We start from the raw sequence: 11,971 nt of genomic DNA on the forward strand, positions 1-11,971 counted from the left end.
TCAAATAACCCCCCCCCCCCCCAAACACACAAACACACACACACACTCTCTCTCTCTCTCTGTTTCTACTCAATATTTAGAAGTACAGAGAAGAGAGTGTGTGTTTTTTTCACTTGAGTGCTTTTGTTATACATCTATTTAAATTATACGGAAAGGAAAATTGCAGCCATATTCTGCAGCTTTATGCAAAGTTCCCCTTCCTGCAACATCCCTTGAATGTCAATTATACGGCAAGAGACAATATCAGGATGCCAGAGATCGTCAGTGCAATTAAAGCCTGGTGGAAAACTGAGACGGATACTGTACATGCACTTAGCAGCAACAATGAGAACATTATTAGTGCAGAATTTCCATTAGAAACCTGTTATCTAAAAGGAGCACGTAAACTGCAAACTGAGTGACTCACTGTTTGCATCCATGATTTACATGAGTTCAAGCTGCTGAACGACAAAAAGTCTGAGGAGAATATTTGATAACACAAATTGTGATGTCCCACCACACAGCTGCCTCAGTTGACAAGGAAATCAAACAAATATGAAAAAGTCACTCGCAGATGTCAAAAGACTTCTCTTAGTTAAGTTCACAGTAAACTGAGAATTTGTTTGGCTTTTCATTTCATCAGCTCAAGTTTCTCTTCCTATTTTCGGTTCCTTAAATCAGTCAGACGACAGCATTCTTTGATTTCTTTTCATTTTTTTAGCAGGCTTCTTTTCAAGAAGCTTGTTTTTTTCTTTGTAACATGTGCTACAGTGAGGAGCAGCAATGGTGAAAAGTAAGAGAAGAGGTTTCTTTTCTTGGCCCGATGACGAGGTGGAACTGTTACAGTAAGTGTTAGCAAAGTTTTGAGAATGAGTCCAGACTGATAAGAACCAATCAGGAAGCGAATGACCGCCAGAGTTTCCAAAATAAATTCTACAACATTTCTTAAACTTGGGAAGTACAGATGGCAGGCGTAACCATAGCAACAGTGATGTGATTTTAAACTAAAATGAAGTGATATGGGTGTAACTGTGGAGGACACCAGAGTGTTTTTCACATCATATTAGGGTGTGGTTTTTTGTTTTTTTTATGACCTGTGGAGAAGTTAACATTTAACAATTACACACAAACAAGTTGTTTTTTTTAGGAGGGAAATACAATTGTATTTAGATTCAATATATCACCACCACGATAAATTAAAGCTCCTAATTTAGTTTTTAACAGCATCATGTCTGTTGATGAATTACTTAGGAAATATAAGAGTTAAATGTTTATCGCTGACTTTTCACTGGCTGGTCGGTTTCAACAGGACACAAGGGACTGAATGCAACTGTGCCAAACGTCAGAATACAATGGCCTTTGGATGCAGCTCAATTTGTGCTGGTATCTGAAGCAAAAGTCAGCCGGAGTGGGTGTTACTCCATTTGCAGAGCAGACAGCAAACACATCACTCTTAACTGGAAGAACAGGTTGTTCTTGAGCCGGTTTTTCTACAAGAATCCATGCACGCCTATCTACGAGACAAAATACAAAAGCACTCACACGTACCTTTGAAAGTGTCTGTAGGCGCACAGAGGGTAGTAAGGATTACTTTGTTGTTTTAGCGCCATTTGACAGCCTGCACATTACTCCCCCTCACACCTACTCATTTATGTCAGGCTGCCTCTGTAACACTTGGCATCTAAGCTGAAGAGTACCCTCACTGTACGTCTGTCCTGAATTGTGCCGCTGCTGTAAACATGGTGTACCATCACCATCGCTGCTCCAAAGTCTCCAGAGACAACGAGTGCCTATTGACTTTCAAGAGAGATCAGCCCTGGAATCAACCAGACAAGTTTCCCCTTGAACTGGGAGCACGGGAGCCCCCCGCCACCCCACCCCCTAAAACAGTGAAGTAGTTCAACACATTCCTCAGCCTGAGCACAGCCATACCTGCCAACAATGACTGCTGAACTGACGGCTGAAAAGACGGGGAATTTCCAGCAGAATAAGCCCTTCTCCCAACATGGTCACACTGGCACTTTTTTTCCCCCTAAGTGTTCAGGCTTCTAGCTGTGCTGATCAGAAATGCAAACTTACTGCTGAGGTGACGGGGTCTCACTTTCAAACCATGAGATGAGTGCAGAGACAATGCAGTGTCTGTGCTTATTTAAGTTTGCTTTGTGAGATGTCTCTCTTGCTCCAAGGTAAAGCAACAGTTTGATTGAGACATCTACATGAGTCCAATAGACAAAGTTTAATTGAGGTCTTCAGCCTCCAGAAAACAGGAAAACAAGAATTCTGTGACTTTTGTAATCTTTATTTTAGCTCGAGCTAACTTTAAACTTACCCGCATGCTCAGCCTCTGAGGGTAAGGATAACACGCCAGCTGTAGAATGACTTTATTATTATTTTCACCCCACCATATTCTTCACCCACACCACTTTTCATTGGTTCACACAACAGCAGACAAAACCCAGGTTTAACTGTATATAAAAAACTTCACCGTAGCCTTACTCTACTATGATTACAATCCTGGCACAAGCAGAACACATAATGCATGTAAATACTGTGTAGCTTTTACTAGAAGGGTTCTTGGAGAGTGCATATTTCCTGGCTAACACCCTTTCTCACTATGTTAAAGACAATTTAAAAAATCCCTGGCCTGACCTGGAACTGCAGAAAACTTTAATGAGATCTTTCTTAGGTCACGCCCCCCTCCAAAAGATTTTAAAGGAAATCCATTGAGTAGTTTTTGCAAATGTGACAAGCGATGATGAAAACTTAAACCTCCTTCTCTGAGGTGATGAATTGACATTTATTAGCTGCTGGAAACTTGATATTTGGCGAAACACGCAGATACAGGTCACACCATGAATATGTATCTCAGCTGGAGCGGACATGAAAGATGGAGAAGAGAAAGCACGTCAGTGTTGACAGGTATGTGTAGTTGGATCTGTGCAGGGGGTCAGTACACAGGATACACATGCACAGACACATGCCCCAATGACAAACACACATAACCAAGCAAACAGTTACATAAGCAATCAATGGATGGGAGGCTTTCAATAGGACTTCCGGTTGCTATTGCAGACATACATCAATACAACTAAATTAACGCTTCACAGTCACAGAGGACTGACGAGAGCTTTGCTACTAACAACAACTGTCAATACAAATATATTAAAAAACAACTCAACAACCAGCAGAAATATCACCACAGTCACAACGTTTACAAATTTCAAATTAGATTTCCAATCATACCAATATCAATAGAACTATTCAGCTTCAGTTGTTGATAGAAACACAATGAAGCCATTTATTAAGTCTGCGTACAGTAAAACTACTGGTCTGGGCAGATTACAAATAAAGGTTACTGTTTTCCTTGCCTGGCGGATGTAGTGCACAGTTGGTCTAAAGGCCATGAGGAACCTTTTTATAGTTATTAGTATTATTTTTATTAACTACACGAACAACTGAGTATTCATCATAAGTAAAGCAGCTGCTTGTTACACAATCTGTGCTTGAGCACTGAGTCGTCTTTCCCGAAAGGCTTGAAATGAATATCGAACCTGCACCTTCAGAACTCCAGTCGAAAACTTTCCGTGGTGCTCCGAAGGCCTACATGTGACAATGTCACAGTCAATACATCAACTCCTGCAGCCGGGCGGGATGATGTAATCCTGATCCGTGATTCAGGCCCTGCAACACATGGCTTCTGTAACACACACACACTTATTCGCCAGCATGCTTCATCCAACTGGCACTGCTGGGATTCAATAGTGTTCCCTCTCCCTCTGAATGTGTCAATCAAAGCCCTGTTGGCAGCTCCTGCCTGAGGCCGGAGGACGCACCCGCGGACCGGCTCTCTGTCTCCAGCCACTCGGTGTCACACATGCTGAGCTCAGCTCGAGTGGGAAGAGGGACAGGGACTGCTGCTTTCAGCAGCAAGGATTCCCCACCCATTGTTCTTTCATCTGTGACCCACACCACTGACCTCTGACCCCGACCTTTGACTCCTTTGTGTGTGTCTCTGGGAGTGTGTGTGTGTGTGTGTGTGTGTGTGTGTGTGTGTGTGTGTGTGTGTCTCTGGGAGTGTGAGTGTGTGTGTGTGTGTGTGTGTGTGTGTGTGTGTGTGTCTCTGGGAGTGTGAGTGTGTGTGTGTGTGTGTGTGTCTTTGTGTGTGTCTGTGCCCAAAAGGAGACTCTTAACAATGTGGGAATGAACTATAAACTGCTTTTAAAACCACCAAAATTAGACTAAGCCACACACAGAGTGGCAGAGATAACTCGCTTTTACGGGAAAACAAAAATCCATTATTCTTAATGGGGTTGACAAATAAGATACTGAACCAACTACTCAATTAATCGCTTTGTTGGATGATAGAAAACTAATTGCAAAATCTTGATAACTGATTGTTTGTAAATCATTTTTTAAGCATAAATACCAAACATCCACTGATTCAATGTATTTGCAGATTTTTTGCACAATGTTGAACTGAATATTTTTGGGTTTTGGATTATTGGTAGGACAAAACAAGACTCTTAAACACCTCAGGCGGATTAATGGAAAATAAATCTCAGAACTACTTTGACTCATGTGTATCTTCCTCTCTCCCTCCTTTCACTTACAAATGTTCTTGTCAATAAAAGCAATAAATGCCAAAAAAATATAAAAAGGAAAATAAGAAAAAGTGCTAATGTGGTGCAGGTTCTGTCTAAATGAATGACGGTCAAAGAACTTAATCATTGTTAATAAAGTCAAATGATTCTTCGGTTCCTTCTCCTTCAAGAGTTTATGATTCTGTAAGCTTGTGGTGTAGAAGTCAAAAATCTAAATTGAGATTCCTGATCGTCGCAAACCTGCTGATCATTACAAACACGTCCTGGTCTGCTTGAGTCAGGGCCGTCAGGATCACCACCTCCAAATTAACACATACTCACTACCGCACAAACGAAGTGGTGTTTGAATACAACCCGCTGTGTGTGTACATGTAGCAACAGTCTTTAATTCTTCATAACATGTCAGGATCAAACGTATGAATGTAGAGCTGAGGAGCCTCACAGTCATGTTTTTACTGTACTACTATTACCATAATACTACATGTTCAAATGAAAACAAAGTAGTATGGATGTGGCTGAAGTGTACAGAGCGATAAAGTCTGTGCTCCCAAACTGATAGCACTGACAGCCTGCAAACGAACACAGGTTCAAACTGCAGCGACAGTCGCTCCTGTCTGCCTTTTGCGTCATTACAGACTCCCTGATAAGAAGCAGATAACTGAATCCCATTTTTCTAACTTGTGTATTTTATTCAGCACTAGTAAACTAATCCCACTTGTAAAGCCCTGTAAGAAAGTGTGAGTCATGTCCTTCTTTCTGTGTCGACCTGGATGTCCTTGTCCCGTCTGCTGTGCTGGGACATATCGCTGATGTTTGACATTCACTCCCTGCTCCATGGGACTCTCACTCCTGTCGGGAGTATATTCATACAGCAGGTTTATATCTGAAATGAGGTGCTTTATTCTCATCTGCTCGTTGTTTCAAACACACACACACACACACACACACACACACACACATACACACACATACACATACATACCTGCAGTGCACCTTGACCCAGTCCCTCCACACACACACACAGGCATCCAGACTTCAGATCTGAGCATTTCTCTGTTGCCAGGGGAACCATTTCAACCCTGTCAGCACTTCTGAGATCTGCCTGGGGCGAGGTAATTTGCCCCCTCCCCATCCTCTCGAGAAAAAAAAAATCCCATCCTCCATTCTCGAGGGGCACGACTATTCCTTCTCCTATTCTTTCTCTCAGATTCATTCAGCCACAATGTTTGGCACCAGCAATCTCCTCTCCTCCTACTCCTGACTCCCACTACATACAGCCTTTTTTAATGGGTGTGTGCATACTCCTCTTTCCGCAGACGAAGAGGGGATGGGGAGGAGGGCTGGTGGTGGCGGTGTGGTTGAAATCATCTGCTGCTGATTTCAACCACACAGGATGAGTTAAATGCAGATAGCTGATATTTCCTCAGATTTCCTCGGGGAACATAAGGAGCTAGTTTGATGTATAGATTGAGCAAAACCACAAAGGGAAGCAACTGCTCTGAAGATTTACACTGGCTGAAAACGTCTCACTCATGTGCCGAGTTTGACCTTTTATGTTTCCGCTGCTGGTATGATAATAACGTGAGCCTGAAGACGGCAGCTCCGGCAAAGAATAAAATACCATTCAAAAAGAGATTGTCTCAGAGTTGGCAGTTGAAATAATATTATTACTTTATCGTTGGAGAAATTAACTTACTGCCCGACACTGGCATTAAATGATGCGATAATGCTTCCCCCACAGGGAAATACTCGGAGCGCAGATCAGGCTGAGCTGTAAAACCAGCTGGCAGGAATTCAGCATGTTGCTTCAAGGCAATTCTGCAGGGCGGCTGGAGGCCTGAACCAAACTTGGATAATCTTATGCTATGACTAATACACCAGGAAAATACTATTAGGAGGAGTATGGCGGTCAAAACTGAGGATGAGGGTCAGCAGTATATATTAAATCTTAATCCAGTGACAAATCTGCCCTTTGGAAAGTAGTTTGTTTGGCGGAGAGTGAAAACAAACCTCACTCAGCACAACAAAATCAACTTCACATGTTTTGTGTAAAAAGAGAAAAAAAAGACGACAGGATTTGGGTCTATATGTGTCTAGATTCAAGGACTGCATCATTCAGAGGCAACATCTGAAGACAATCCCATTCCGAAGGCTCCTTCAAACGAGTCCTCCTCTCTTGCCAATCTATCACAGGATTCAGTGCGCGCCTGTGACGAAGGAGCTAGCTATGCAGACGACTGAGGGTAGCTAACAATGCAATGGTTCAGTACAGACAAGCTGGTGACTCTAATCAGAAATCCTCCACCAATCTGTATCATTTCAATTCAGTCCTTGAGTGAAGAGTGAATTGGAACATAGCTTTACACTAATTATACAGTAATTGACGATCAATGCTTAACCGTGGTCCTTCTGCTGTGTGAAAGCGTTTTAGGGATTTTCACCACATATTTTGTCACCACACTGTGCCATTCATTACACCCCCCCGACTCATTTTGCTCCTCACCAGGGGGCTGCGCTACAGCTGCAGAGGTCAAAGAAGCTTAAGGAAAAAGGACGCAAGGAAAAATAATTAATAAGTTGATTCTACTTCATCATTCAGTGAATTTAATTTTTTTTTTAAAACACTGACATTGAGCACAGGGCACTTATTAGAATAGAAACAGAACAAAATGTTGTCATTGTAGTGTACAAAATTAAGAACCATGGTCAGCAAAAAATTGCATCACCCTGGACAAATTCATTGCTGCACTGCTAGAGGACACAGAATATTATGGGGGTCACAGAATACGTTGCAACATTCGTGTAAAAAAAAAAAAACGCCTGAAATTCTTATTTGCACATCAAATGTTGGATGGAAGACATGTGATCTCATGCTCCTGCAAATATTATGTATTGTAGCTGTCACATTGACTTCTAGATCCAAAGTATTGGAACCCATCCAACACAACCATACCACTGTGGGTGACGTTCATATGATGCCTAACACACTCGCACTCATACACATGGTGACATAACACAACACCTTCTATGAATGTTCTTTAGGACGAGGATTTAGCGACCAGTCATAACAGATCAGAAAATGAAAGATTCATCTCTCAATTACGTCCATAATCCATGGAGTTTCCTTGAAATGTGCTATACTTAGATGCTTGAGCTTTAGCCACATATACATACAAATGGAGGACGGCACAACACCAACTTCCTCGCTGCATTACATCGCAGCTTCCTGACACCGTAATGGACCTACTGTTCAGGGGATCAGCTAAACTCGGACATGCAGGCGTACAGGCACAGCTGGGACAGCTGATCTGTGTGTGGAGGGGCCCATTATGTGGATTATCCTTTCTATACATACACCTGGAGGTATTCTTAGAGCCAACACACACAGGCAGCCAAGATGACATGAATAAAACTGACAGAGGGGAAATATTACCTCTACGGCTGGGTAGACCCGGCTAAATGCATTTTATATGCCTTTTAATTTGTAGAATAACTTACCCACGAGAGGCTGACATAAACATTTATGATGAGAGTTCATAAAGGGAAGCACACAAGGAACAAGGAGATAAGTCAAATGAGGATAACATCTCATCAGGGTAGACTGGTAAAATAATTCCAGTTGATGACCAGAGTTAAGGTCACAGTTCAGCCTCCCTTTTTAAAGCACCACTAGGTGTGACATAATGAGGTGTTAGCAGCAGTGCAATTATCAGTCAGTGCACACTCGGAGCCAGCAAAGCAGCACCTCGCCTCCTCCTGAACTCCTGTATCTTCCCAGCTCTGCTTCCTGTGATGCTGGAGGTTTTCGCTAAATGTCAAACATAAAACCCACAGCAGACAAAGCCTCGGTTTGATAAGAGCTCTGGGGCCGGATGTGAGGGGAATGTTAGATTTGAATGATGGAAACTCAGGCTGTTTACTTTTGAATAATACAAAACATTATGTCATTGGTGATTTGCCTTTTTTATATATAAGCATTATTATCATGAAGTAATTGGAACTTTTCAAGTATTTATATCAAGTATTATATTGTTATATTGCTATGTTTACACCTGCTTTCGCTGTTTCGCCTCTTTCTCAGGTGCTCTGTAACATTTGAATTTCCCTACAGGGATTAATAAAGTACTTCTGATTCTGATTTCAAGTGGGGCTGAGCAATAAAACAATATCAATCATTCCATCAACAGCAATATAACTATAACTAATATATTGCTTCTGCATTGAGGAAGCACAGTGAGGTTTAAAACATTAATGATCTACGGAATTGGACAAACTGCGCAACTTTTATCTTTATACTGCACTCTAGAAACACAGCCTTTTGTAGAATATTTCAATGTTCATATCATATCTTATCTTGTCTGTAAAAGATTTGTGCTCGCTCTCTTTCTCTGCCCAAAGAGAAGAGTTTAAAACCACAACCTTCACTCAGGAGCGAAAAATCGGCGTTGAAACTTTTAAAAAATAGCAATTACTCAACGTAAAGAAATATATTGTAACATTTATCGTGACAATTATCGAACTACTCTCATCCTATCCACCGTGTGCCTCATGGCTGCATACCATGACTTACTGTGTGCTATGTTTTGAGTACTCATTATGTTGCGAACTTCTATGTTCTGTCTAATATGTTTACACCAGGGATCAGAGAGAAACCGCAATTCAATCCCGTCTATGTCCAGTTGACTTTGATATAACTGATACTAATTTCAATGTAATCTTAATTTAAGTTTTGTTCCCACTTCCTGGATGTAGATCACCTCCACACAACAACGATGTGACTCAGAGACATGAATGGAGACGTGATGATCGATATGATGGATTACATGAGTATTGAGAGAGTGTCAATGGAGACTATAGGGAGCTCATTGGGACCCAATGAATACAAGTACATGTAGCACAGAGAAGGATTTCTAACATTCCTATGGACCAGGTATTTCAGGGTTTGGATCCACAAACTCAACTTCACATTCGCTTCCAAACCAACACCGTGGAGAGACCACAGCTTTGACTGATCAGCTGTTTTTGCTCAAAAACCCTGCGGGAATAAATGGAGGTCTTAAAGTGTTGAGAAAGTGACGGCAGATGATCTCACCATGTCCGCTGGGGTGCTGCCCGTCATCTCGAAGGTTGACCCGGTCCTCGGAGGGGTTCACTCACACTCACACTCACACACACTCATGCACAAGGACACGATTACTCCCTCGTTCCTTCTCCCTTGAAACAACACGACGTGGTTTTAAAAGGAAGGAAACAAAAACACAGACTTCTTCTTCTCTGGATCAGTCAGTACGTGCGCGGCTTCTTCTTCTTCTTCTTCTTCTTGTCTTATTGCACAATCATGTCGTTCAATCGGTTTGAGATTTCCCTGACGTATACGAGAGGCGTTAGCGGGATAAGGTGCCGACCCAAGGGCCTCCTCCGACCCCAGCGAACACGAAGGATACCCCGCTTCAGGAAAAAGGTGCCTGCGCCACGCGAAACACCCAACACGGCTGGCACATCCGGACACGGAGCCTGTTCCGTCTCTCTCGGTGAAAAAGGAGCCGAGTTGCGTTAATTTCCGCGTCACCGTCCGCTGGCGAAGTCACACCCGGCCCCCGGTGGTTGGAGGAAGGCGTCTCGCGGTGAAACGCGTCGGTGCGGCTCTTGAAACCGGGGCTTTCGTCGCGACTGTTGTTGGGGCTCCGGACCGCGATGCTGCGCCTCCGCCTCCCGTTCAGCTGTCACCCCGCTGCCGCTACAACACCCACAAGCTAGCTGCCTCACACCGGAACTTCACTTACAACTTCCGGCGATGTGTCTTTTCAAGATAAAAACCACTTCAAACCTTATTTTCAACTTGACTGCAGACACAGAGGTCCATGTCTAATGTGGAATAAAGTATTTATTTGGAATAGAGTATAGGATCAGATTGTGAATATCCCTTGTATGGTTGAAGGTCACCGAAAGATCACTTAATATCTAGTGTTTGAGTCTCAGGGGTAAACAGCGTTGCAGCCAAATCCAATTCAATTTAAGTTAACGGTGACGGATTCGTCTATGTAAAGAAACAACATAAAAAAAACACATGAAATGCCTCCATACTGCTCCTGGGTTGTCCTCTGGAGCCGTGTTAGTGCATGGATCACAGCTGTAGCACATTTAGGCTAAAACACGGCGTAAATGATGCTGTTTTCAGTCACATGTGAATGTCAGGGCTTACAGACACTTGGAGGCATTTTATGTTTTGTTTCTTTTGTTTTTTTACGTTTAAAGAATCGGTCACCATTTACTTAAATTGGATTGGATTTGGCTGCAGCACTGTTTACCCCTGAGACTACAACAGTGTTTTGTGGAACACAAACGCTTCACCCACCTCTCCATTGGCACAGCAGATCATAAGGGAATTGTCATTTTTGGGTGAACTATCCCTTTAAGCTGTACAACTGCTGAGCTGGATGGAACTTTTTCAATCTGAGTCGTCTCGTATTCACAGTAATACTCAAAATTGAACTGTGTACAGTCACATTTTACAGTCATGCTTGGAGACAATTGGTCCATTAGGAGCAATCTGCGATCAGATAGGAAGGCTGCTCATCCACCCTCCAATGACTCAATCGTTAAATTAGTCAATCATTCTTTGGGATTGTATGTGGTGTCATGAAGAGTGAAGAGTCTGAAATAATGGTGTTTTTCAAGCAATACAGTGCATTGTGGGGGGAAATTATTGCTTTTGTTAATACACAACATGTAAAGTTAGTCTACATACTATATATTACACATACATGTCACTTTATGATATTAGTTCAATATGGTTGTGGGGTTATTTATAGCATGGATCCAATACATAATGTAATATAATATCCTGACCTTGGTGAAGTGTGTGTGTGTGTGTGTGTGTGTGTGTGTGTGTGTGTGTGTGTGTGTGTGTGTGTGTGTGTGTGTGTGTGTGTGTGTGTGTGTGTGTGTGTGTGTGTGCGTGTGTGTGTGGGCCCTGCCTGCCTGTCAGAGGTCGAGATGCGTATCAGCAGCAGGTCTGTCCTCTCCCTGGTGCACTGAGTTAAATCCATTGTGGTATCAGGAGTGGCTTTTTCTCTGAGATCTACAGGATTAACGACCTAATCTCCTCACCATAAAGGGAGAGTCTGACACACCCAAGCATGTCTGCAAAACACAGTGAGGTGTGAATGTGTTTTTGTTCAAAATTAAGGTCAATGCATAATTTTCAGCCAGTGAGCCAAGTAGGGCAGGAATTAAGGACTATTGTCATTATCAACTCAGCCCTTGATTATTTTCTAAATCATTGATAATTCTTTCATCTATAAAATAATCAAATTACAAAAAGTATCTAGAGCTTTTTGTTTTGTTTGATAAAACAGTGGTAACATTAATGTTTTTAAAATTTTATTGAA

The 11,971-nt window shown here is 42.3% G+C and overlaps 1 protein-coding gene across 1 annotated transcript in view; it reads right to left on the bottom strand.

Annotated features, from left to right (window-relative positions):
- Window positions 1-10,371, bottom strand: part of ubl3a (ubiquitin-like 3a) — a 33,521-nt gene extending 23,150 nt beyond the window's left edge. Inside the window, exon 1 of the mRNA XM_020096985.2 lies at window positions 9,673-10,371. Coding sequence (XP_019952544.1) covers window positions 9,673-9,699 — 27 coding nt within the window. The 5' untranslated portion in view covers window positions 9,700-10,371. The remainder of the gene's footprint in view (window positions 1-9,672) is intronic.
- Between the last annotated feature and the right edge of the window lie 1,600 nt (window positions 10,372-11,971).

The sequence above is a fragment of the Paralichthys olivaceus genome, chromosome 15 (genome assembly GCF_024713975.1).
Source record: "Paralichthys olivaceus isolate ysfri-2021 chromosome 15, ASM2471397v2, whole genome shotgun sequence".
Lineage (NCBI taxonomy): Eukaryota > Metazoa > Chordata > Actinopteri > Pleuronectiformes > Paralichthyidae > Paralichthys > Paralichthys olivaceus.